The sequence below is a fragment of the Cricetulus griseus genome, chromosome 4, assembly GCF_003668045.3.
Source record: "Cricetulus griseus strain 17A/GY chromosome 4, alternate assembly CriGri-PICRH-1.0, whole genome shotgun sequence".
Taxonomy (NCBI): domain Eukaryota; kingdom Metazoa; phylum Chordata; class Mammalia; order Rodentia; family Cricetidae; genus Cricetulus; species Cricetulus griseus.
Window position 1 is genome coordinate 70,614,609 of NC_048597.1, and position 26,549 is coordinate 70,641,157.

Here is a 26,549-nt window from a genome sequence, read left to right on the forward strand (position 1 = left end):
TGTCAAGGGCTCCTCCAAATTGTTTTATAATCTAGTCTCTTCTATTCACAGCCTCTCTCCCCTGTCTTATACTTCCCCCAAGGCCAAGTGAACCCCCTAACTAGAAGCTACCAAGAATGGCCCTCCCATCAGAGCCCCAAGAAATATTCTTTTCTCCCACTTAGTTTTTGCCATCAGGGTGACAGTAACAGTTAACCTTGTTAAATGGCCTGCTGTTCTTCCTTCATGGATTTCTCCCGACTCACAGAACTGGTGAGTGCCAGGCTCAGAAATCCTGGCACTTTGAGTGTGTCTGGCACTCCCTTAAACTGCCATATCCCTTTATCAGAGCTCCAAATTCCCCAAAACTCCATGAAAAAATTCAATGGTAAGGTCAAGCCTAAAAGATGTGCAGACATGTACTGGAGTCATTAGTCCAGTGTTTCACTACAAAATGATTCGAGCTTGACGGTGGGTACCCTCTAGATTCCAAAGAATCATCCAGTGTGTCACACACTCACCCATCTGGTCCCCAGGCTGTAGGTGAGGTTGGGTTAATGTAAAGTCCCTACACTGGTCACAGACTCTCTGGTGAGGTAGAGGCCAAAGGCACCTGGGAATGTGACGGTGACACAGAAGGTTGGAGGCATTCACACTGTGGGTCACTTGGTCCTAACAACTTATTGAAGATACAGGCCACAGCCTCTTCACCTATCAATGGGACTCTGATTCTGAATCTGGCTTCGTGGTGCCCCTCAACCCCCTTTAACCCCTTGCCAGAGTGGTAGCTGAGGAGAGCATACATCACAGCCCCTGAGTCTAGAGAACAACAGGGGCCAAAGCTAAAGCAAGATTGTGCCAGTCTGGTCCCACACCTCAAGTACTCCCATTTTACAACCCAGAAAAAGAGGCCATGCAACCACACCCTGCCGTATGCTTTGCATCTTGCCCAACCAAGTGTGTGTGCTTCTAGTGTAGGGCGCCCAGCACGACTGTAGGAAGAGAGCTCCAGTACTGGACTTCTGCCCAACAACCAGTACCAGGGCAGGGTTCCTAGGCCTGCCGCTCCCAAGTGCATCGCAATGCGGCGAAGAAGGGTACCTATATTCCCTGAACTCATGCATCAGCTGTATGCAGCTGCCAAACACGGTCCTGGGACAGACTTTATGGGATGGCCACAGTGATGGAAGGTCAGAGGCCCAGGAACGCAACGGGTTCCAGTGACAGCCAACGGAGCACAGAGTCCAGGCCTGGGCTAGATGACAGGAAGGGAAGGGGGCGTTCCGGATTAGGCCGTGGGAATAGCCGGGCTGCTCCAGCCGGGAGAACCAGAGGCCTGGGGGGACCACAGCGGGACGCCCCAGTCCCCGCCCCCACCGGCTGCTCCGGGTCGCGCGTGGGCGCGGCGGGCGCCGATTGGCTGGCGGGCGCGCGGGCGGGGCGGGTGGTGGCGGCGCGGAGGGGCGGGTCACCCCGTAGCCGGCCTCGGCCTCCACCGCTGGTCGCCGCGCCCCGCCCGCGCGCCCGCCGCCACACGTCCCCCGCCGGCGGCCACCATGAGCACAGGATTGAGGTATAAGAGCAAGCTGGCGACCCCAGGTGAGCCCAGCGCCTGTCCGCGTGCCCGCGCGCGCCTTTGTCCCCACCGCCCTCCCGCCTCTCACCGTCTGTCTCCGTCTCTCCCCTGCCCGCCGACCCGGACCCTCCCGGACCCGCCCCGACCCGGACCACGACCCGGACCACGCAGAGGACAAACAGGTACCGGCCCCGCGCCGCTAGGCTGGTGCTGAGACCCGACCGGCTGTCACCCATTGTGGCACCGATGCTGGTGGCGCCCAGGCGTGACCCCGCCCCCGCCGGCCGTCACCCAGCCCTGTGGCGATAATCGATTGTCTGTAGGGGCAGCGCCGCCGCTCCTGGGGCTACGAAGGGGAAGAGTGGGCACCACGCCTGGTTCCCTGACCTGCATAGTAGGGGCCTAGGCATCCCCCACGAAGGGAGACTGGGTTGAGGGCCTGTCTCCTCTGGTCCAGGGCCAGCATCTCCTTCCTAACCTGACCAGAAGGCCACGTGCTGGGGGTCCAGGGTGAGGCTGTAGTTATGACAGGCCAGGAACTGGGTGAGGGGTGGGGTCCTCCAGTCCCCAGAGCAGCACCATGGGGGGGGGGGCTCTGCTTACCTCACTTCATGCCCATGCACCTCTGTGCTTCTCTCTCCCACACATAAATTCATGCTCGCTAGTCCTTGGTGGGGCCCATTCCAAGACCTGTAACTTCCAAGGCTTTCTATCTGAGTCATCCCAATGCCCAGCATTGGTCCTCCAACCCTTGGGTACAACCAGGCTTGTGGCCTTCTAGCCCGATTCCCACCTTTCTAAGAGTGCCGGACTGCTGAGAAGCTGGCCTGGGTACCTACCCTGTGAAAAACCAAAGGAGCTGAGGGTTGTGAAAGCAGAGTGGTGTGGAAGTGGGTGACCCAAGGGGCTGTCCCCGGTGGCTTGAGCTAGGCCCTGTTTAAAGGAAGAAAAAAGGCCCAGTTCTGACACCAGAGGCCTTGGCAAGCCTTGGATGGAGGTTCACACCTAGCATTGGTACCGAGTGGACCCCCAGAGTACTAGACCAGAGTGCAGTGGGCAAAGCAAAAGCAGCTGGCAGATGGGATGAGCTGGAGTCTCCTGGCGGGGACATGCCCCGCCCAAGACTGATGAGGCTGGTTGGGAGGGGCTCCCCCAGGAGCCTTCCTAGAGAACTGCCTCCCCAAGCTCATCTCAGCAGGCCAGACAAAGCCTGCTGGGGACACACGCTGCCTGGCCATTGTGTAAGGGAGATGGAAGGGGCCAGAGGCTAGGAAGGCAGGGACTGAGGCATCCCCTAGGCCTCAGGAAGGTCCTCCAAGTCGCTTGTCCTGGGTACCTCCTTGCCGGGATGGAGACCACCCCCCTTCCTTCAGGCCTACATCTGCCCATCTTCTGAGGTCAGTTAGGAGACAGCCTCACACCAGCCCTAGCCCCAGGCCATAAGGAAGAGATCACTGGGTCAAAGCAGATGGAGGGAGCCCCAGAAGGGTGCCAGAGTTCGGGTGTTTGGGCTAGGCCCCAGGGCCCTCGGGAAGCAGCACACAGTGCCTTCAGTGCCCAGTGTGGTTGGTTGTACAGGGCTTAACCAGGTCTCTTTCTTACTCCACTCGGGGTGAGGGGTCAGATCAGCAGTCTGTGTGGAAGAAGGTTGTCTCTCTGCCCTTTGCACCCACACGCCTTTTTGGGGCAGTGATGTAGATTCTGTCGGCTGTGCCTACTCAGAATTCTCAGGATGGAAAAACCTCAAGCGCCTCATTCTCACGAAGAGGTGGGCACAGCTGTAGCATATGGCGTCACATCCCTAAGGAATATTTGTTGAGCCTCAGGGACTAGAAAAAGAGGGGGACAGAGCCCCCTCCCCTTCCTCGGGGCTTCTCCAGGGACACACAGGTTATGATGGCGTGATACTCAGACAGATTGTGAATAGGAAGTAAGACCTGGACTTCCCCAGAGAATGTACCTTCCCAGTGGACAAGTTGAGAGGCAGTCTAAGACCAACTAGCTCTGTTTGGCATTGGGGTGTGGCCCAGGCTAAGGCTGTCTGTGGTCTTCCAGAGATGCCCTGGACTGGAGATACCACCTGTCTGGGTAGATGCTGGGCTGAGAGCTGTGGCTGTAGCAGTTGGAGCAGGGAAGGTGGGTGAGCACAGCCTGGAAGCTTCCTTCAGTCAAGCAGGAGCCAGTAGCCACTTTCTGGGAGCCAGAACTGGGAGGCTGCTCTTTAGCCCTGGGATGAATGGCTCTCCTGTTCCAGTTGTGGGCCCACCCTCCTCCCAAGGTGCCAACCACCCTTGGGCCCCATAGCAAGAGCCAGGATGGAGGCCCCTCCAAGAAGCCACTGTGGAGAGCCTTCCTGGGAAAGGGTGGTACCTGCATGAGGAAGGGAGGTCTCCTGGTCCTTTGGCACTAGTGTAGTTTCTTGACCTCCTTCCCCCCCCCCCGGGGGGGGGGAACTGGTGTGCTCTGATTCTAGTGGGGTTGAAAGTGAGGCATGAGGAAAGGTCGGTGGGTCATAGAATTTGGCTTCCCAGTTAGTTCATCAGCACCCTGAAATTCCAGGGGCTCGTGGTGCATGTTGTGGGCAGAGGTTATGCCTAGCTGCGGCCTGACCAGTGCTTCCAAGCTAGGAAGGAAGGGGACCATCCGAACTCTGACCACTGCATCCCCTCACGCCCTTTTGTTTGTTTTTTGAGACAGGGTTTCTCTGTGTGGCCCTAGCTATCCTGGAACTCACTTTGTAGACCAGGCTGGGCCTCGAACTCACAGAGATGGAGGAGTGCTGGGATTAAAAGGGAGCAACACTCGCCCAGCCTCCTGCCCCTCCCCCCACTAGGCTAAGCAGAGGGGAGAGCCAGATCCAGACTTAGTAAGGAAGGTGCATATGAAGATGCCACGCGGGTAAAGAATTCCCCTAATCACAGGCACACATACACGTGGGGGGGTGTTAGAAAAGAGTGAGCCCCAAGGAGCGAGGAGGGGTGTGTCTGTGGGTAGTTTGGTCGCCATGGCAAGGCTGGAGGGGTTTCGGGTGAAGTACGAGGAGAGCAAGGTGTTGGCTGGGGCCGCTTCCCGCGCGGGTGCGCGTGGGTCCGGAGCGTTCCGCAGCGCCCTCTGGTGGGAGGCAGCCGCGCGGCGTCCGGGAGGCAGGTCGGCGACCGCAGCCACCTCGCCGGCCGCCTGCGGACCGTCTGGACCCGGCCTCGGGTGCCACGGCTGCGTTCCGGATCCACGCGGCGCCCCCGCCCGCGCGCCTCTGCTGGGCCCTGCCCTCCGCAGCCGTTTTCTCAAGGCTCCGCCTGCGGCCCAATTTCCAAGCGACTGTTTCCCGGCGACGGCGGGCGGGGCGGTCCCTGCCACCGCTGCCGGGAGCCCGCGAAGCCCCGCCTCGGGCTCCAGTGCGCGAGCCGCTGCTGAGCGTCTTCGCGGCCACAGCTCGCGGCTGAGACAGGGGAATGGCTCGCACGACTTCTGAGGTCAGCGGCCTACCAGGTAGGCGACGCTCCCTCTCCCGGCCTCAGTTCTTGTGTCTCCAAAACCCGAGCCAGAAGAGGGCTTAAGAGCAAATTTACCCAGCGCGAGTCGCTCGAGATCGCTGGCCCCGACTGGCCTGACCCCGGTGTAGGGTCGGCGGGGCCCGCAGGGTCGCAGCGATGGACTCACTGGCAGCACCCCAGGACCGCCTGGTGGAGCAGCTGCTGTCGCCGCGCACCCAGGCCCAGAGGCGGCTCAAGGTGTGTGTGTGTGTCTGTGTGGAGAGAGGGTGGAATGTGGGTCATGTGTGCACGCGCTTGGCCAGGACCACCCAGCTACCAGAGAACGTAACAGGGGCTCCCAGGGCAGATGTCCACTAAGGATGGGTGCAGGCACCGCAGACCCTGCGGCGGGGGAGGCTCGGTACTGCAGTCTATAAATAGCCCCTGCTCGGATGCTGCTTCAAGAACCACCACCCCCAAGCTTGGATCTGGGCCAAACAAGCCACCCACCCCGGATACTCTGGGGATGAGTTTGTGCTGAGGTCTGGCTGCTTCCACCTATGGAGGTCCTTGAATGTGTCTGAGGGGTCTCAGAACTGATTCCCACCATCCACCTGGAGGGACACCCCTGTGCGGCTGACATTCCTTCTTCTCCACCCCAGTCTTGGGTCTCTGCTGGGGCTGGGGCAGGGATGCTTTTCCTGCCACCCCCTCACCTCCCTCCCTCCTTCCAGCCTTTGCTCCACAGCCCTCACCCCATTTTTGCTGAGGAAGTGCCCCTTGCTGGGGCTATGCTATCTGCTCATCTGAGCCATATAAGAGACAGGGTCTTGGGTTGCCACCAAAGATCTAGGATATACCTCTGACCTGCCCCAATCCTACCCCTGCCCTCAGGACATCGACAAGCAGTACGTTGGCTTTGCCACACTGCCCAATCAGGTGCACCGAAAGTCAGTGAAGAAGGGCTTCGACTTCACCCTCATGGTGGCTGGTGAGTGACCAAACTTCTGGGTGGAGTCTCTGAGGCCATGGGTCAGCTCAGATCTAACCCAGCTCTTTCACTGTCCCCTGTGGCCAGGTGAGTCGGGCCTGGGGAAGTCGACTCTTGTCCACAGCCTCTTTCTGACTGACTTATACAAGGACCGGAAGCTTCTGAGCGCTGAGGGTGAGTGGCCAACCATACAGTCCTCACTAATGTGCTCATCCCTGCCCTGAGAAACCTCACAGAGCACCCTTCCACTCTGCTTGAGGCATGGGTTCTTATTTGGGGATGAGGAGTGGCCCAGAACATAGAGTCAGGCTGAGACTTAGGCGAAGGCACCAGGGTGGGTAAGAATAAGGCTCCCTGCTGCCCCCCCCAAAAGTGAAGGTGAAGATGGCCTGAAAACACTGTCTCTCCTTCCTTCCTCTGCAGAACGCATCAACCAGACAGTCGAGATTCTGAAACACACCGTTGACATTGAGGAGAAGGGAGTCAAGTTGAAGCTCACCATTGTGGACACACCCGGCTTTGGTGATGCTGTGAACAACTCTGAGTGGTAAGGAACAATTTCTCTGCCCCAACCACCACTACCTAGCTGCTCTCAGAGCTGGCTTCATTCTTCCTCCACTTTCAGTTGGAAGCCCATCACCGACTATGTGGACCAGCAGTTTGAGCAGTATTTCCGAGATGAAAGTGGCCTCAACCGGAAGAATATCCAAGACAACCGGGTGCACTGCTGCCTGTACTTTATCTCCCCCTTTGGACACGGGTATGTGGCCGTCCCAGTGCCTGGCTCAGGGTGGGTGTTCCTATCACTGCCTCCGACAACGCCAGTCTCCAACCTATCTCTGCAGATTGCGGCCAGTGGATGTGGGTTTCATGAAGGCCCTGCATGAGAAGGTGAACATCGTTCCACTTATTGCCAAAGCTGACTGCCTGGTTCCCAGTGAGATCCGTAAGCTGAAGGATAGGGTGAGTCTTCGACAGCTAAGGGGGCACCTAGCCAAAAACTACAGGGGAGCTGGTCCGTGCTGAGTTTAACAACTCTTGCCCTACTACTGCAGATACGGGAAGAGATTGACAAGTTTGGGATCCATGTGTACCAGTTTCCAGAATGTGATTCAGATGAAGATGAAGACTTCAAGCAACAGGACCGGGAACTGAAGGTGAGCAAGTAGCCAGGAGGGGTGAGGGCAAAGGAGGTTGCTGGGACAAAGCACTGGAGGCCACCCAGGCCCTGGGGGAAGGCTAAGCACCCAGGTCCAGCATGATCAAGGCAAGAATCATTTGTTCCCTTGTCCCAAGGGCTACAGGTTAAGGTCACATGTATCGCTGTCTAGTCTGCAGTGAATTGTTTGGACCTCCCCTGGGCTTACTAGAGCACTTAATTGGTACCATTCTGGCCCGCTTTCCAAGAATCAGCACAGTGGCTCAGAGCTGTGTCAAGCCCTACTTGCTGAGATTCTGTGCTCTAGAGGGCAGAGGGTGGTGGCTTTGAATATCCTAGAGACTAGAAAAGGTATGACACAAAGATAAGCCAGGAACTCGGAGCCCCTGGGCCAGGAGCAGATGGGCAGGGGCATCCACCAGTAAGCCTGGTCTTGACTTTGACTTGAAAGATGGAGGAAATTCTGGGAACCATTCGTAGCCAGAGAAGTGCACAGTCTGGCAGAGCCCCAAGGCTTTGAGCTATGCAGAGTTTGTGGCTTTAGTGGGTAACAGAGGCACCCAGAAGCGGGGCCATCCCAGTTGGAAGGGTGGTGGTGGCCGTGCTGGAATGGCCATGCCCCCTCAGCCTCTTACAGCACTGGGCGGGTCTCTGCTCCCCCTTCCCCAGGAAAGTGCGCCCTTCGCTGTTATCGGCAGCAACACCGTGGTGGAGGCAAAGGGGCAGCGGGTCCGGGGACGACTGTACCCCTGGGGGATCGTCGAAGGTGAGTTGAAGCAGGGAGGGAGCGCTGGGTGCGGAGAAGGAGGCTCCCGCTAAGCCGAGGCCTACCCATTGTCCGCTCCTGCCCCACAGTGGAGAATCAGGCGCACTGCGATTTTGTGAAGCTTCGAAACATGCTAATCCGAACTCACATGCATGACCTCAAGGATGTGACATGCGATGTGCACTACGAGAATTACCGTGCCCACTGCATCCAGCAGATGACCAGGTGGGCCATCCTAATGGAGTTGATTTCCTACCCTGGCCCTGGCGCCACATACACCAGAACTTTGTCCCAGTCACTAGATAATCCCAGCATCTTGATGTTGGCAGGAACCAGCCAGGCATCTCCCACCCTCCTAACCTGAACCTCCCAACAGCGCAGCTCTCTCATTCCACAGCAAACTCACACAGGACAGCCGTATGGAGAGCCCCATCCCTATCCTCCCGCTGCCCACCCCGGATGCGGAGACGGAGAAGCTCATCAGGATGAAGGATGAAGAGGTGGGTGAATGCGGGGCGGGGCAGGGTGGGGCGGGGCGGGGCGTGATTGCAAGTGAAAGGGCAGGGAGGAGAAGCAGAGGGAGGGCTAGAGCTCTGTTGTCTTTTCTCACTCTGGCCTGGGTTGTCCCCACCCACCAGCTAAGACGCATGCAGGAGATGTTGCAGAAGATGAAGCAGCAAATGCAAGACCAGTGACACCCCGCCCCAGGCCCACAACGCCATGGATAGACGGCGGTTCCCGGGCTGGCCCCTCTTACCCCTGGATCCCAGACTGTCCTGGATTCTACCCTGGGTTCATCTGGATCTCAGACGGCCTGGACCTAACCCTTACCCAAAGTGGCTTTGACCAGACAATGTTCAGACCTGGAGCCACGGAGCCACAGCCCCCAGATGACCCTAATTTATTCTCAGCACCCACCCTTCCTGGTCATTTGTATCTGCTTCTGAGTGGTCTGAACCACAGCCCCTCCCCAACCTCCTGCCGCCCCCGACCCCACCCCCGCGCACCTCCCGCCTGTCGTAAGGGAACAAGTTGTGCATAATCTCCAAGATCTCCCTTCCTAAAAGGTCGCTGCCCCAGCGGGCCAATAAACCAGGGTAGAGGGACATGGATGCAGGATCTCGGGCCTATTACCCAAGCTAGTGCCGCAGAGTGGAGTTGGGAGGTCCCCTCTGCGAGTTCCAGTGGGCAACGAAGCATATGCTAATGTCCCACTGTGTGTGGAAGCAGGCCGGATCCTCCGTTCAGGACCAGAGCACATGGGTTTGGAGGCTGAGGCCTTTAGGAAGACCCCAGACCTAGATGCGTCAAGGAGAAAGACGGGCATGACGCGCTAGACCGCTCACACTCCTTCCTGGGTCAACCCGAAGGACACCAGGGGCGGCAGGAACGGGGTGTCCCCTACTTTCATCTACTTTTGGGTCAAGGTCTTCTCCTCCCAGCAGCACTGTTGCGCTGGGGTTCCAGCCCTTGGCCTCCTCCATCTCTCCACCCGCATGATCCCTCCCTTTACACCCCATTTTCCGTTTTGTTCAGTTGTGAATGCGCATCCTGTCCTGGTGACAGGAGAACAAAGTTGGTGAACGTCGCAGCGAGTGTCCGAGTGTTCCATGAGACCCTGGGAGCGGGGGGGGGGGGGCGGAAGCCCGGGTTGCCTGCGGGGCCCAGGCGATAGTAACCTATCTGTCGCCAGAAAGCCCTTGCGTGCCGCCTCAGAGTTATTTCTGGCCAGGCGACAGAACTGTGGTCTCTGTTGCTGCGGTCTCAGGCCATTGCCACTCCAGAGCGAACTGGGCTGCCATCCTTTCGCCATGGGCTCCCGTGAGTTCTGGGGTCGGGTCTGCTGTTTCCTGGACAGAGCCACGTCAGGTGTTCTGGTTTGGGCAGCAATAGGCAAAGGCTTGGGTCAGACTTGGGGGAGAAAACACTAGCCAGCGTGCAGGGTGGCTGGGATGGAAGCTCCTGCGGACTGCGGGACACTAGTCTTTAAGAGCAGGTGGGAGCAGCACGCCGCCGGCAGCGCTCCCGGTGATGCTCGCAACTCATCCCAGCGCTTCTCTTCCAGGGCCGCGCGGGGCGCTGAGCCTGCTGCTTCTGCTGCTAGCGCGGCCCAACCTCCCAGCCGCAGGCTGCCCGGCACCGTGCAGCTGCGCAGGGACGGTCGTGGACTGTGGGCGCCGCGGACTGACCTGGGCCTCGCTGCCCGCTGCTTTCCCTCCCGACACCACCGAACTGGTGCTGACCGGCAATAACTTGACGGCACTGCCACCCGGGCTTCTGGATGCACTGCCTGCATTGCGCGCTGCGCACCTAGGCGCCAACCCCTGGCGCTGCGACTGCCGCTTACTGCCGCTGCGCGCCTGGCTGGCCGGCCGCCGCGAACACGAGTTCTACCGCGACCTGCGCTGTGTCGCGCCCCCCGCGATGCGCGGCCGCTTGCTACGCTACGTGGCAGAGGAAGAGCTGCGGGCGGCGTGCGCTCCCGGCCTGCTCTGCTGGGGGGCTCTGGTGGCGCAGCTCGCGCTGCTGGTCCTGGGGCTGCTACACGCGCTGCTGCTGGTGCTCCTACTGGGTCGCCTGCGGAGGCTGCGTGCGCACGCACGCGACTGGGCCTTCCACGAGTTATCGCTCACAGGCCCGCTGGTGGCCGAGCCAGACGGAGCCGATGCATACTAAAGACAGGCGCAAAGCAACAAAGATCTGCAAACTTTGCAGGTCCCTGCTAGAGGACCCTCTCCTTCACCTGGATCAGCCTTGGCCTCTGCCCTTGCCCAATTTTCCAGACCCAAACTTGGCAGGCTTGAATCCACGTGGAGCCAAACTGCTGCCAGCACTCAGGGAGTGAAACCACCCTGAGCCTTCAGAGCCTCGGGAGTTGGAGCAGCCCAACTCCGCACTGAGCAGTCTCCCCTGTCAGAGTCAGCACTGAATAAACTTTCTCCTCCCCATCTGGCGGTTTCTGTACCACCTGACCTTGCCAAATACCAGAAAGGGCCTGGGGGAGGTTGATCAAGGGCACGTTTTCATACACTGCCAAACTGGTCTAGGGCAAACAGGAGCCAGTGGTTAAAGCAGCCTCTATCCTGCTGTCTTCGAGGTCATTCGCAGTAAGGATGCTATAGATGGAGATGTCCCTCTGGCACTGAGGAAGCATGAAACAGTATGGGCAGGCAGCTCGATGCTCAGAGGAGTGGCTCTTGTGGGAAGCCAGGGCCATGAGAGCCTTTCAGGGACAGCTCAGAAGTTGAGGTGTTCCTGGTAAATGAGCCCACTGTGTTAACAGCTGTCAGAGACACATGGAGGTGACTCTGGGCTGTGGTACTCTGGGACTCAATGGACCATCTCAGTGGGGAGTTGACTCTGGAAGGGTAGGCAAGGCCAGGTGACAGACATGCTATAAGGGCCTGCAGGTATAAGTTTAACCAGTCTCTGAAATGTGGCCTAGAGGGAGCCAGGCCTCCTCCTACACCCCAAGGCCCCCCTCTCCCCAACCCACAGCAACCTCAGCCCTCCCTGACAGCACACATTACCCCAGTCTCTGCTCCCTTTACTGCACAGCTGAGGCACAGCTGCAGCACACCTGTCTGCCGCCTGCCTGGCCTTTGCATATTCTATTCCTAGCCTGGCCCTCCTATCCCTTCACAGCTCACTTTTCACCTCTCCCTCTCCCGCAAGTCTCCCCCTTCACTGCTCAGGACAAGGAGCTCTCCATTTCCCAGGGAGGAACTAGGTAATCTGGTTCCTTTCTGAGTGCCCAAATGAGCAGACTGGCACCTTCCTCACTGGAAGTACCAGGCTCAGGGTCCCTATCCTGCGCTTGATGTGCGTCCCACCGGCTGCCTCTAGAAACAATGGAAGCTTTTGTTTCTGATCACCCTCTTGAAGAGCCTTGGGTCTGGGCACAGGAAAGCACCGGGCCTCTGACCGCCACTGACCAGGTCGGGGAGGCTGTAGCTGACATGGCCTTTGTCCTGGCCTTTGTGGGACAAGACAGATGACCCTCCAGTAGGCTGATTCTATCTAGAGCCTGCCAGTCAGAGTGAGGCATAAGGCATCCCCTGCTTTTGTGGGCAGGTGCAGGGCATCCGGCCCATTGTGGTCTGCAGTTAACTGTGTGCTTGTCTATCCGGCCTTATCAGTGCATCAGGGACAGTGTCTTCTTCGTTCATCCTCCCCAGGGGTGGCCTGTCACCCTCAGAATCCCTGGTTGAGGCACACAGATTAACACCTTAAAGTCAGTAGAATGCTGTGCGGGAAGGGGCCGCTCCTTCTGCTTTTCAGAGGAGCAAAGCAGGTCTTTCAGAATCACCTCTCGCACCGCACCTATCCTCCTCTGTGGCTGTGATCCAGAGTTCCCTGGGGTCCCCTCTCTCCTTCTCACTGGGAACCCTTAGGGGTAATTTTGAGGCCTAGGAGAAAGTAACCAGAGGAAGTACATAACCCTGGACAGGAGCACGAGTCCTAGCAGGAGCCACAGGAAGGAGCCAGGCTCAGTACACACTGCACACAAGGTTTCAAGGCTCCAGGACCAGTGTCTTGGTGAGAGGATGGGTTTGGGACTCCTGAAGGACAGTCACCACAAAAGCAAGGGCTCTGCTGATGAAGAAACAAAGTTGGCATCACAGTATGTTCAGACAGAAGGATGGACCTCTTGCTTCCTGGTTAATGGGGCAGCTGTACCTATCATTCCCCCAGGAGACCCCTCTTAACAAACGCTCCATGCTTTCAGCTGACAAAGATACCAGCCTGGTCTCAATGGCTGGCCCTCCTAGTGGCCTGGAAATTTCTCCAGTTCTAACTCCTGACCCCAAGTTGACCCTCCACGTGCTTAGCCTGGGGTCTCAGCCTCCAACAAGTGTGGGGAAGTGGATGGTCCCAGCTCAGTGCTTCTGAATGCACACACCTCCTCCTCAGCCCAGCCTCCAGCATTGTCATCCACTTCAGAGACAACACACCTGCCCTGGAGTCTCCTCCCCCAGCACCAACTGGTCCCCTCTGTGGTCTGGGACTCCTCCTAGATGAGCACAAGCCATAGGGCACCTCTCAAAGGCCTGTATAGTACTGCTACACACATACAGACCCAGGCTGGCTGATTCTGGGCCCTTCCTTTGGAGCTCAGGAAGTCGGGGGTGACCATACCACACTGCTCACGCATCCCTTGGTCTCCCAAGACTTCAGTGTTAGAGCACCTGTCCCACCAGTGGATCTGCCCTCTCCTGTGACCTTCATCCTTATCCAAGGCTTCATTTAAACTGATAGATTCCCAGCCTCAGCTAATCTAACGCGGGGCCGGGAGGTGTATTTAGAGAGGTAAAGCCACTGTGCTGTCTGTCAGCCAGCCAATGACTGAACAAGGAGCTTACTTAATAGATGGAGTCCCAGTAAGGCCTCACAAGGCCACCAGCCTATGCATAGACAGGGCGGTAACTTCCCGCAGAGAGCCTCTATCTCCTTGTGAAACAGACACGTGCTGATTTAGTTAAATAAATAAGTATTGCTGAGCCTATCTTCCCCTCAAGCACCATGACCCCAGACTGGCACCAGAGGGCGCTAGCGACCCGCAAAAGACGCATAGCTCGACGCTCAGGCCTGGACAAGCTCTAAGGACGCCCAGGCAGTCCACCTAGAGAGCAGGGGACCATCCAGACTACACCGAGAGGGGCTGGCAGGTCATTCCCTCGGGGGATGGAGAGGAGAGAACTGGAGGCCGCTGACAGACGCGGAGAAGATGAGTGCGAGCCCCCTTCCTCCTATCCTTTGGCGCACTGACAGCCGGTCAACCGCAAAGATAAGGACCTCTTCCGCCTGGCGGGAAGTACGTGGACCAGTCCAGGTGCGCCCCCCTCATCCATGTTTGTTCCGTAAACATTCATTGGCCCCCGCTGTGTGCATTGCGAGGGGGCGGGGCTGACGACAGCGGGTGCTGGATGATGAGGGGAAGCTCAAAGATTTAGAAAAAAAGACTCAGGCATCTCTCAGCCACTCTGGTGATCCGGGTAGCATTGGGGTCTTACATGAGTCTACTATAGCCTGGAGAAACCTCGGAACTTGGCTGACCTGCTTAAGGCCACCTCAAGGAGGAGGCCCTGGGAAAGGTGTAGGGGCCCCCAGACTAGGCCACATAGGAGGGGGAGGCCTGCACCCGCTGCCCAGACAGAGCAACAACATTGGGGTGGGTGGCCCATAGCTCACCGCAGCGTCTGCGCCCACCCCCAGCGTTTCCGATGGAAGACAGGCGGCTAGTGATAAATCACCAGCTCCCACTCTCACCCACCCAGGGCTAACTGGTGGGCAAGAAGGGCTGCAGAGACCGCGCATCACAGAGACAAGGCCTGGAACAGAGACAGGAGACAGGAGACAGGATAGAGCCAGAGCCGTCTGACACCAGCCAGTCCTTGCTGGGGTGTCTGAACTTCCCAGGTACCTTTTTCATAAAGCCCATCTGGAAACCAGCTGAGAGCCATCCCCACCCTACTGACCCCAACTGGAGGTGGTGAGCCAGGCCTCTGCAGCAACCTTCAGTTCCCCCGGGAGGACCATAAATCAGTAGGGGGCACTTGGAATAGTGCCCCCAGTAGAGTGAGGGTCTTCAGGGGTCACTGATCCTAGTGACTAGGCCTGGCCTTGGCTGTGTCTCTCCCTCCTTAAACAGCTCTTGTGGGACCTCCCAGCCCCCAACCTTTCCCGGCTAGTATAGTCTGACCTGGAGCCCACCATCCCCTGCGCTGCCTATAATGGCTGCTCAAGCCTACTGCCCTTTTATCAAAGACAGAAAAGTCACAGTGAGTGATTTGTCCCCCTTAGGAGAACCCCTTGGGGCTGGCCTGTCCCTGGTCCTGAAGAACCTGTGGGATCAGCAGGTCCTCACCAGTGAGGCTGTCCCTAACAGTCTGCTCTGTCCAAGGAAATGTGGTCCACGCCCCCTTCATTCTGTCTTCCTGTCACTTCTACCCAGAGTGCCGAGGGCTGGCTGGACAGAGTGCTGAGAGATGAGCCAAGGATGGCCCCAGGTAAGAGCGACCCTACACACACACACACACACACACACACAGACACACACACACACAGACACACACACACACACACACACACACACACACACACACACACCAAGGCAAGTGTGAAGTCAGTTGCAGTAGGAGAGGCTAGTGAGAACCTAGGCTGGGCTCTCAGCCCCTCAGGGCACATTCCACAGCCCAGCTGCTCATTTCCCCAGTCCCAGCAGAGCTTTCTTCAGGACCATGCTAAGAACCCCAGGCCTCCCCTGTAACTTGTCTCTGGGATGGGGTTGCAGTATCACAGTAGCTCCTCTGGGAAGATCTTGGGAACGCTTAGCATTGTGTCTGAGAGGCGCCTAATGACTGTGGCTGGCCTGGGCCTTGACCCTCAGAATAAAGCCTCAAGTCAGGCACTAGAGACATCTCAAGAGTGGGACAGTGAGGGTAGAGACTGCAAGTTGGGGCTAGAGCTCAGATCTTTTGGCCTCAAACCCAATGAAGGTCGATGCTCCAACCCGATGGGGCCAGCTGCCCCCTCTCTTGGTATTGCTCTCACTGCAGTGACCCAAAGGGGGGGGGGGTCAATCTAGCTGTGTTTTTCTATTTATGCCAAACAGATCAACCTTAATAATGGGAAAAGGTTTTTACCAACTCCACATCTGACAGAGGACTGATATGCAAAATATATAAAGTATCAAAAAAAACTGGGCATCAAGGAAGCAAATAGCCCAATTAAAATGGGACACAAATCTAAACAGATTTCTCAAAAGAGGAAATTCAGATACCTGGCAGATCCATGTGTGGCAGGAGGAGGTGCAAGAGCACCTTCCACAGAAGCCAGCCTGTCCTATCTCCACTCAGGGTGTGGCTCTGTCTCCTGGGTCACAAAGGGACACTTGGAAGGGCCAGCTTGGCCCAAATGGCTCCTCAGGATGGATAGCAGAACCCCTGAGAAATGACTACCTGTGGCAGCTGACTTTCCTGTCTGCATTGTGTGGGTAAACCTCGGGGGCCCATCCCTGGATGGAAGGCCACAGTGGGGGCTGAGGAGGTGCAGGGAGATAGAGGCAGGACCCCACACAGCATTGGCCAGTAGAGCTGTCCAAGGCCTCTGCCTTGAACTGTCTGGGGCAGTTGTGTCCCTGGTGACCCCTGTGGGACTTCTACTGTAAGCACCTTCAAGCAGGCCAAAGGCAAGCTCAGCCAGTGTCTGCATGGGAATCTATTGTGATGTGATTTGTATGGGGTTTGCTTTGCTCTGGGCTTTGTTTATCTAAAGATGCTCTAGAAGAATTCCTGTCAGTCTGCACAGACACAGGGAAGAGGCTTCTGTCTGAGCAGGACTGGGGGCGGAGCACTGACCACACCTGTCTCAGCTCGCCTGCTGATGACTGGATGCAGCATCACACTAAGAGTGCTTTCAATTGTAGACTGTGTCACCTTCCTGCGGGAGTGCAGAGGCCCCAGCTAGAAAAGCACAGGCCAGCTCCCTGTAGGGGGCCGGGGGGGAACACATGACACCATGGACTCCACCTGTGGGAGATGTGAGGAAACCTGGGTTCTCTGCTTAATGATCCCTATTTTGTGAGTCTCTGATCTGTGGATCCCCGGTTAGAGACCCCTGGACTGGGTTCCAGCGTCTGTGTCTGGTCTCAGAAATTCCTACTGAGAAAATCTATTTTTGGCAGTTACCTGCTCTAGAGTTTCCAGTCTTGGAGGCCAGGGGCTCTTGTCTTCTTATTTGGAGATGCCATGATCATGCTTTGCCTACTCCTGGCCATCAACCAACCCTTCCACCAGGATGGCCCCAGAAGACCCCACTCTCAAGCCCCAGTGGGGCAGAATCAGGAGGAGTGGCCAAAGCAAAAGATCCCTAGAGGAAATGCTAACCAACACTCACAAGGAGAAGGAGCCCCAACCTCCACTCACCCAGAGCCCAAGTCCAGGCCAGACTCCATTGCTGAGAGTACTCCTGAAGTGCTCCTAGAGGATCTATGCAATCCTCCCCAAGACCTCAGGGCTGGACAACCATACTCGGCTCAGTAGCAGCAGAGGACAAGAAACAGATCTGGTTGGAGCCAACAGAACTGGAAGCCTGGAGTTATCCCATGTCCTGGTATGCAGTGCAGTGGTCCTGGAGGCTAACTACAAAGGGACCAGGCTGACTGACAGCCCTGATCTCTTGTTATTGTCTGCCTCTGTTCAGTGGTCAACTCACGGGACTGACCTGCCTGCCTCCTCTACCTCTAGTGCTAGTCAGACCTCAAGGATGAAGACCACCCTCAAACAGGTCCGAGGCACCACCTGCCCTTGTCTTTCCTGTCACGGTCTCCTGACACTCCCACATTCTCTTTCCCTCTGCCTTTGTCTCTCATGCAGTTTGTCCCCTCATCTCCTCCCACCCTCCTTGGGCCTGCTTTGGTAGGTAGAGATCTTGAGCACACACATGTGCTCACACAGCCTCTAGAGAGCCCCCTTTCCCAGTATGTTCTTTCCAGTGAAAAATCACATCTCCAAGGGTGGGTCAAGGCCATGCAGCTAGCCGCGCATGTTCTGGATGGCAAGCCTCTGTGTCCTCAAACATACTGGCTGGGCCACCATCTAAGAGTCTGTAAGCACAGCATTCGCTGTGTCGGGATTCAGGTGAACGCATTCGGACCTCCACACCATGGTATGTGCCCCTGCAACCACCCCCAAGGCCCATCCTGTGTTCTGTGTCCATCTCCACTGCACCCAGCAGGCCCCCACAGTGTACTCCTCAGGCAGCAGCCCGTCCCTGCCCAACATACCATGCGTATGTACACTCTTGTTTTCTCTGCCTTGTGGGCCAGGGGTGTGATCGTAAATCCTGCAGTTGATGACACATTTATCCCTCCAGCGGCTGGTGGTGTGAATTTATGGCTGAACTTCCAGGCTGGGACACCTCTAGGGCAGACACACCTCCAGGCCATACCATTAGGCTTTCATGGTGCTCTGAAGGTAGTCAGAAGAGGCTCTGGAACCCACTCAAGGTCAGACCTAGCTCAGAAACAGAAATTTGGGGGTGTTTAGAGCTAGCCAGTGAGAGGCTAGCACTGTCTGGGTATTGCTAAAGGCTAAAGCTGGCCACCAGCCAGTAGCTTTATCTGCAGGGGAGGACCTATCTGCCCTTCCCTTCTCTCCTCAGTCTTCCCACCCAGGATATGGGAAGCAGCTTCTGAGCCCCAAGCACAGCAGGTGTGGTAGACTCTGTTCCCTGGGCATTGAGTCAGATCACTGCATGCTGCAGGGCCTCCTGGGAACCTCATTTGGGTGAGGCCTGGGGGAAGGGAGGGGGCTGAAGGCAGCTAAAACTGCACACAGAGAGTTGCTGTGTATAGTCAGCACAGGGAAGGAAGGCTGTCTGCATGGCTGTCCCTGCCTTGTAAATGTGGGTAGACTGAGGCCTAGGAGCAGCAAGTTCAAGGCCCTGCAAGCATGGGGTAGAGGTCTGAGAGACCAGGATTCCTGGTCTTCAGAATGTATTGTGGGACTCCTGAGTTTAGACACCCCCTTTGTCTTGCCAGGTCTGGGGATAGGGTAGCTGCTGGGTTTTAGGAATGGACAGGGAGATGATGGAGCTAGCCAGGTCCTGAGGGGCCACAGCTGGGGGCAGGAGCCTGGCTGACTCCCCGCTGCATGTCTGTCCGCCTGTGTGAGTAGGGTTGGGTCTCGGGGGATGCTTTGTCAGCTCTCAGGCTCCCCATCTCTGGTCCTAGCTCAACCCTCCCGCCCCCCTGCACTGCCTGCTGTCAGGATGAGCGATGGCCAGGGCCCCTCCCCAGGCCCTCGGCCCCAGGCCTGGTTCCCGCTCATTAGCCGCTGACACTGTTTGCTTTCCTGGGGACGCCCACCCCGTCACAGGCCATTTCTCCTGGTACCCCCTGCCCCAGGGGCCTGCCCAGGGGTCCAGGGTGCTGGGCTGCACAGGATACCAACAGAGGCAGAAGTGGACTTCAGTTTCTGAGGTGATGACCACATGGAAAACCAGCCTTACCTTTACCTATGAGCCTGGGAAGCGGTGTCCCTGGAGATTCACAGCCCTGCCCATGCCACACAGCCAGGCCCAGTGGAGACTAGACCAACTGAGGCAGCTTAGGGTCCCGTTGGCTTGATGGGACACACAGCCTGTCTGTAGGAGGGCCACAGTGCGGGGAAGGCCCTAGCGACAGGTGATAGTCTCCATCTCCAGCTACCACCACCTCCAATTCAGTCTTTGTCTCCCGGTCTCTCACCCAACCCTGACCCATGAGATGATCACGGACCACCAGCCTTCTGAAAATGTACCCCACCTCCACCTAAGGCCACTCTGCCTCTCCCTCTGAGCAACAGAGCACAGCTTGGGGACACAGGTCTCAGGACTGGGCACTCCTCCGTTGGGCTCCAGGCCCAGAGTGGCCACAGCTGGGCGGCATCAGGGCCCACGGGCCAGTGGCAGCCGGTCCTTCACTAAAAAATGTGTTTGTGATTTTGGCGGCGGGGCAGATAACGGTGACGAATGGCTCGCCTGCCCCACGGGGGCCCCTGGCCCATCTGGTTTGACTTTGGTCTGTCGGCGAGTACCCCTGGGCCTCCACTCATCCCCTCAAGCAGTACCCGCAGAGCAAGGCCAGGAACTAGTGTGGGCATACTCAGAGAGCCTTAATATCCTTCTAATCGTTGTTCTATCTGTCCCTCAACCCTGTCTGTCCCCTCATTATGGTTCTCCCTCAGATGTGCCCACCCAGTGCCCCTGCTGATAGTGGGCTGTGATTCAGGTTTACAGGATAGTGAGATGGCACAGGCATAGCAGAGGCCAAGGGCCTGTCTGCTGCAGGAAGCACTCACCCAGGCCAGGGCAGTTGGGTAAGACAGAGGATAAGATAGGCCTGCACAGAGGGAGGTGAGCAGCAGGACTGGACCTGGCACTCATGTGGTCATCGTCAGCAGGAATTTCTGACAGGGCCCCAGACCCTGCTTTAGCTTCCATGGCCTCCAGATCATTTATTTCTGGCTGCAAGGAAAGCCAGCCAGGCCTGTGCTCAGCCATGGTCAGAGAGGTTGAAGGTGACACACTCCCCTCATACACAACTTCTCCTTTCCTCTGCTCTTTGGAGTCTCCAACATGGCTAGACAGGTCAGGATAAGCCATCTCCGAACATGAGGTGTCACCATGCCACCAGACCCTGAATCCTGCCTACTGTGCAGCAACAAATTCCTCCCAGGCTAGCCACTTCACCCCAGGAGGTGGGAAGGCAGCCCCTATGGGCATGGCCAGGGGTCTTCCAGGGTTGAATAAAGGTTCATTCAGTCCTCAGAAGGCCCTCTTGAGTCCTGCCTGCCCAGGTCACAGCAGGGAGCTGGACTAGCTTTGTCAGGAAGAGAGACGGTCAGGTGGTCAGAGGGCCCCAGGACCATCTCGGGGGCAGAGACGGGCCCATGGGAGCACTAGGGCATCCGTAGGTTGCCTCAACTGCTCCTGTTCTGGCTGGGGACAGCTGGAGGGGAAAAAGGGGGGAGAGAAAGTGTCCTGTTGGGACCCTGTCCCCCTCAGCAGGTTGATCCCACTGCTTCTGTATCACATTGTTGAGAATTAACTTTGTTGAAATAAAAATTGGTCTTGGTATTAACTCGGCCTCCAGGATTTTCTCCGGGATCCAGGAGGCTGCACAGAGTCAGACGCCCATTCCCAGAACTGTCAGCGGCTCAGGTTGCAGGGGTGCCAACAACCTCCTAATCCTCTGCAAGGCTCTGACCCTCTTCCCACCCACCCCAAGACACTGAGCCTGGTTCTTGAGACTGAGAAAACTGCTTCAGCCTGAAGGCTCAGTGTGGATGTAGTTCAGGTCTCAGGGGCCCATCTCTGGCCCCTCCCCTGCCCTCCCCTCACCCCTTCCACATGTCTTGGGTTATCAGGCAGCCATGGTTGACAAGCACTGGATACTTCTCCCCTCTATCCCTCCAGACATGGACACAGCTTCATCTTTACAACTCCTCTGGGCCTCGGTTTCCCTGCTTGTGAAACAGAAGGCTTGTCCCAAGTGGGAAATGGTGAGAAACACTGAGTAGATGGAGGAACTAGCCAGATCCTAGGTAGCCAATAAAAATGTCCAGTCAATGTCAAAGAGACGGCAGCTAGGAGAAAGCCTGGACCTGAGAGAGGCAGACAGCCCAGCATTCTGCTGTGGCTGAAGTCTTCTGAGGGATGGGGCAGCTAAAGCGTGCAGGCCCTTGGTGTCTCGGCACAGTCTTCCAGCTAGGCAGAAGTTAAGATCCCCAGTTGCCAGACAGCAAAGCTAGGACAGAATCACGACACCTGAAGCTCCTAGTAAAACTTGTCAGGGCTATTGAGAGGACAGCAGCTATCAAAGTCAGGTGCAGCTGTCCCTCGGAATCCAGCATCCAAATCATCCTTGGGTGCCGACTACTCGAGGATGCAGAGCCCTAAGGATGCTCATCTTGTCACTTGTCATTTGCACACCCTAAACCAGTATTCATGTATCACTAACACCTGATACATACATACATACATACATACATACATACATACATACATACATACATATATATCCTGGGATCCTGTATTTGTTCTCTAGCACTAACTATACCTTCAGCATTTGTTTTGTTTTGTTTTTCTATGCAGGGCCTCAGTACATATCCAGGCTGGCCTGGAATGTGTGATCGTCCTGCCTCAGCTTCTGGCATGCTGGGATTACAGGTGTGTAGCATCATGCCTTACTTTTGAGATATCTTTATTCCGTGGTTGGTGAGACCCACTGGTTGGAACCAGGACTGATGCTCCCAATGTACAAATCTGTAGGCAGCTGCTTCCAGAATGCGCCTCTGACAGTCTTGTACACCTCTACTGATATTTCCCTCTCCCTCCTTTCCCCTCCCCAGCCCTGGGGAAGCTATTGAATCCTCTAGGGGATTTCTACTCCTTAGAGCCTTCCCCAGTCAACACAAGCCTGAGAACCTAGGGCTATAGCTCTGCCAGCCTAAGGACAGCTGGTCCTGCATCCTGGTAGCCAAGGGCAGGCAACACCTCCAACTGGTGGTCCTCTAGAAGCCTTGTGGGACCACATCTCAAGCAGCATGTTTGGGGGTGGGTACAGCCTGGGAATGGGCTGGGTTGGGGGCCTGGGAATGAAAGTGGTAGCCCGGGGGTGGGGGGATACAGGAGTGGACCCAGCTGTTGCCGCCTGGCTCCAATTCCCGCTCTGCATCGACGTTAAGTCCCTAGGGCCAAAGCTGGTGGTCTGTCTGAGAGGGAGTGGGGATGTGTGGGGGCTGTGCCTTCCTCCTGGCAGTGGTCCCTGGGGGCCTTGGGGCAGGAGGAAGCTGCTTTCATGCTGAGAGGCAGAACCAGCTATTGGGGTGGGGGACTCCCCTGCCCCAAGACTATACATACAGCAGAGCTCCTTGCTCTTAGCACCTGAGTTCCTAAGAGCTCCTGGTCACATTCTCAACTCGCACCTGTGCCGAGTTCCTGGACTTGTATTCCAGGAGGGTTATAACCCTATCCCTGCACCTCGTCTGTTCCCAGAGCCTCCCTTCTATACCAGGAGCCAGGTGCCAGGTAGTACCCTCCAGAGGCCAATGAGCCTCTCCTCCAGATCCATCTGAAAACTCCTACACACCCTTCGAGACCCTGTGCAATTGTTCCTGTTGCTTGAAAGTCACTCAGAATACTGAGCCCTGTTAATCTGGTGTCATCTCTTTGTCAGGCCTCTTCTCTGAGAGAAGGCTGCACACAGGCTTAGGGTACACTGTACTCATCTAAATCAGCTGTAGCTGAAGATATTCTTGGGTCCTGTAGAATCAAACTAGAACTATGAGGGATATTGAGGCTGCCAGGCTCGGCTTCCACCAGGCCAAACATCATGGAGAGAATGAAGGGGCATCAAAGAAACTGGGATGAACTGGTAAACACCCGACCCCAGCAGGGGGATGGCTTACCCACATTTGCCTGGCTTCAGTGGAGGCCAATGGGGCGGGGCCAGAAGGGGAATCTTACTCCCAAATCCCTCCTGCCTGCTGCCAGCCCCCAGGGAAGTCCTGCCATGCGGGAACCTGATATTTTAAGACTTAAAGCAAATGTTTCTGGGGCCCTGAGCTGCACCAAGGCGCCCATTCAGCCTCATGGGGGCAGGGCCAGCACAGAAGAGCAGATCCCTGTGGCCCCTCTGTTCCCTGGGTGGCAGTTTCTGACAGCAGGAAGCATGGAGCGCAGGAACTCCCTGAGCACAGAAGAGGACGACCTGGTGGGGGGAGGGGTTGCAACCCGATGGTCCCCCTCCCAGGTCTCCAAGCCTAGGTCACATCATCAGAAGATCAGAAGTCTTGGACTCACACTCGGGCTGCCTAGAACCAGGTTCACATCTACCTGGCCCACCTAGCCACCATCAGGGTGGGCACTTCCCCATCCTGGGTCTGGCTTGGAGTCGCTGGCAGAAGCTGTCTGGAGCTCAGAACTGAGGAAACCTGAAGCTTCTCATACAGTAAGGGCAGAGTTCTGAGATCCACTGGTGATATCTGCCTGGGTTATAGGCATGAAAGTGGTGATCTGTGTGCTGCAGTCTGATCCATAGTGACAGGAAAAATATAGCAGAGAGAGTTCCCCCTGGCCTGGGTGAGAGAGGAGCATGAAGCTTTGCTTTGGCTCCAGGCCTCAGTCCTGGGGCTCCCTGCATCCACCTTCCTTCCAGGCAGCCTTGAAGGGCAGAAAGTCAAATACGGGTGGAAAGACATGCACAGTGAGGTGGTCAAAAGATGAGGGTCTAATTTTTTGTTTGTAGGCCAGGCTGGCCTGGAACTCAGGGTTCTCCCCACCTCTGCCTTTGGAACACTGGGATCAAAGGTGTGCGCCACCAAGTCCAGAGAGGGTCTAATCTTAAAGTGTGTTTCAGGACTGGACCAGCACAAGGCCATCTGGGAATGTAGGAACACACGAAGAAAGGATGGCTACTCAGGAGGTTCTTTTAGGGCAAACTATACTAGCAGGCCCAGCTACCCCAGACCTTGGCCCTCAGGGGGACTGGATTTCTCACAGGTACTTGATTGCCATAGCTGGCTCAAACTCTTAACCCTAAGTCATGAGCCTGTCACAACCCTTCTTGGGCTTTTTCCACCGCTTTTACACATGGGAAAACTGAGGCCCAGAAAGAGAGGACAGCACTTCCAGAGCCCTAAGCCAACCTAGCTGTGTGCTTCCCTTAACCCTCTGCCCTGTCCCCATGGCCTGCAGACAGGACAGCTCTGGATGCCTGGGGTAGAGTAGACAGACCCCAGAGAGTCCTGTCTTCATACCTACCTGTGGGGTGTCTGGCCAGTCTGAGCTCAGCTTCCAGACAAGACCCTCTTGGGCATCATCACTAGCTCGGGGCTATCGCTTGCTGGCTCTGCTGCTCTCTTACAGTTTGCACAACCTGCCATGCCTGAATATCACTACACAGTCCTGTGTCAAGGGGACCCCTCACCTCTGTGTCCCCAAGGCAGTTCCCCGCCTTGGACAGGACAGGCCTGCCACCATCATTGCCAGGCCCCAGCTCCTGCTATGAGGGTATGTGGTGCCCCTGGGCCTCGGTTCCCCCAGTTCTGAAGTTGGTGTTGTAAACACTGGGTAGATATTGTGATCTGGCTATTCTGAGTTGTCTAAAGGAAGGTCACTGGCAGGAAGGTGGGGTACATTGGCCTATGCTATGCTGTCCTCTACCCTGGGGACAGATGCTGTTCACAGACCTTGGTCCAGCCAATTGCACAAGCTCTTGAACTCTTCACAGGCCAGAGTTCCGAGGTGTCTTTGGGCATACCCTGACTATCTGGAGCCAGGAATGCGCCCTCTGGGGCTGATGCCTACAGAGCCCCCAGACTGGAAGCCAGGTGTCCCACAGCCAGAGTGCCTCCAATGGCCACAACTGCCCCTTGCCATTTCTTTCCTCCGCATTTTTCATCCATTGGGCCTTGGTTTCTCCACATAGAGCTTAGCAAAGGGCAGGACATCATTGAAGATGGTGAGAGGGTGTTTAGGAAGTTGTAGCTGGGGTGGGAAGGAGATGCAGAAATTAGGACTTGGGGGTCCAGGAAGAGGAAGTGGGCAGACCCCTCTTGGTCCCCTTCAGAGGAACACAGAGGTGAAGAGCCCCACAAGGACCAAGCAAAGGAACCTGAATTAAACTACTAAGACCACTGGGTCAGATGGTTCACAGACCTGGGGCCTTCACAGGGCCTTTACTTCCAGGGCACCACCCGGTAGATGGCTCAGAGTGGTAGGTGAGGGTGGCAGGCGGTGGTGGCACCCAGCCCCACTGCTTCCCTCGTCCACACCCTGTCAGAGCCCCTTCCCTTGTGTCTAGGCCCCTGGCCTCACTTGCACACCCAGACTCTAAACTGGAAAGACAGGCCGAAGAACAAACAAGCTCATACCACAGCCCCTACCCAGGCCTGTATGGGCAGGGCCAGGAGCTGGGGTTCCCCCTCTCAGGGTCCCAAGAGTCTAGCAGGAGGGACAGCCTCAACACAGTACACCCCACCTCTCAGCCCCTCTCCAGCCATGCCAAGCCCCTGCTTAGTCTTCTTCAGGATAGCAAACTTACCCAGCACCCTGGAAAGCAAGGACAGCTAAGCCAGCATCCCAGCTATTCATCTCTTCGGAGGAAGCTGCCCATCACATTGTGTCCAAGAGATGTCAGAAGGTCACTGCAGCTGGACAAATAGGACCAACTCCTCAAGGTTTTTTTCAGACCACAGTCTTTAGATACAAGGCTCAATTCTGGCATTCAGACACGTGGTGAGTATAGGGCTAAGAACACTATAGAAACTGGACGAACACTCCCCTACTCAATCAACAAACCCCTCAAGGCAGTTTAGGGCACATTGCATGATTCTCTCCCCCAGTTTTCTCTTGCCATCCCCATTTGCTCCCTAAATGTCAACTGAGACCTCTAGGCTATGCCTCAAGGCTGCCTGTCTCTGCCTCCCTAGCGACTGTCATCCCTGCTCCAGGGTCTTTGTACACTTAGAAATCAAGAAGGCTGTTTCTTCCAGATCTCGGCAGTGATTTTCAGTGTGTTTGAAAATCTCAGGTACAGGAAAGAGGAGAAAAGGCGTGTGCTGAGGAGACTTAGAGCTGGAGAGAGCCACGGATGGGTGGTGCTGGGCTTGGGAGACAGGCCCTGACAGGACCAGGAGTCCAGGATACTGACCGAGAGTGGACAGGGACGGGCCAAACTGCACCTCCTTAGATCTCTAATCCTAGGGACAGTGACACAGGGCTCAGAGGACATTACCTGTCAGGTTGTGAGCCGGAGAATGGAGCTCAAGTCCAGTGACATTAGCCAAGTGGTAGAGGATACCAAGGAACTCAAGGTAGCCAGGAGAAGTAGGGTCCATGGGTGGGGCCCTATCATGGAAGAGGGTGAAGACAAGAATACAGGGGAAGATGGGGCTTGAAGGTAGAGGGGCCAGAAGAAAGCTCTGGGGTAAAGGACAGAGAACACCAGGCAGGACCAGAGAACAGACTTCAAATCTGCTCAGTGTCAGCACTTGACTGGTTGGCCAGGCCTGTCCCCATGAGACCAGAATGTGGTCAGTCGCAGTGCCAAGCCACAC

The 26,549-nt window shown here is 56.6% G+C and overlaps 2 protein-coding genes across 4 annotated transcripts; both read left to right on the forward strand.

Moving 5' to 3' along the window:
- Positions 1–1,435: 1,435 nt before the first annotated feature.
- Positions 1,436–9,532, forward strand: Septin5 (septin 5). Of its 3 annotated transcripts, XM_027413111.2 has the most exons (12): positions 1,436–1,578; positions 1,727–1,737; positions 5,923–6,019; positions 6,107–6,193; positions 6,443–6,566; positions 6,645–6,779; positions 6,865–6,982; positions 7,075–7,176; positions 7,848–7,944; positions 8,034–8,169; positions 8,342–8,444; positions 8,583–9,532. In XM_027413111.2, the coding sequence occupies exons 1-12, from the start codon at positions 1,536–1,538 to the stop codon at positions 8,637–8,639; spliced, it is 1,110 nt and encodes a 369-aa protein (XP_027268912.1). In that variant the 5' UTR covers positions 1,436–1,535; the 3' UTR covers positions 8,640–9,532. The 3 variants fall into 3 exon arrangements, with proteins under 3 accessions (XP_027268912.1, XP_027268913.1, XP_027268911.1); XM_027413112.2 differs by lacking the exons at positions 1,436–1,578; positions 1,727–1,737 and adding an exon at positions 1,764–2,065; XM_027413110.2 differs by lacking the exons at positions 1,436–1,578; positions 1,727–1,737 and adding an exon at positions 5,106–5,286.
- A 41-nt stretch (positions 9,533–9,573) lies between these two features.
- Positions 9,574–10,620, forward strand: LOC113835359 (platelet glycoprotein Ib beta chain-like). Its single transcript, XM_035444144.1, has one exon. The coding sequence runs from the start codon at positions 9,976–9,978 to the stop codon at positions 10,618–10,620; it is 645 nt and encodes a 214-aa protein (XP_035300035.1). The 5' UTR covers positions 9,574–9,975.
- The last annotated feature ends 15,929 nt before the right edge of the window (positions 10,621–26,549 follow it).

Bases quoted from the DNA above. Each gene is read 5' to 3' on its own strand.
- LOC113835359 (XM_035444144.1), top strand. From the start codon at position 9,976: ATGCTCGCAACTCATCCCAGCGCTTCTCTTCCAGGGCCGCGCGGGGCG.
- Septin5 (XM_027413110.2), top strand. From the start codon at position 5,206: ATGGACTCACTGGCAGCACCCCAGGACCGCCTGGTGGAGCAGCTGCTG. The intron at 5,287-5,922 runs GTGTGTGTGTGT...CCCTGCCCTCAG, and splicing joins AGGCCCAGAGGCGGCTCAAG to GACATCGACAAGCAGTACGT. The intron at 6,194-6,442 runs GTGAGTGGCCAA...CTTCCTCTGCAG, and splicing joins GAAGCTTCTGAGCGCTGAGG to AACGCATCAACCAGACAGTC.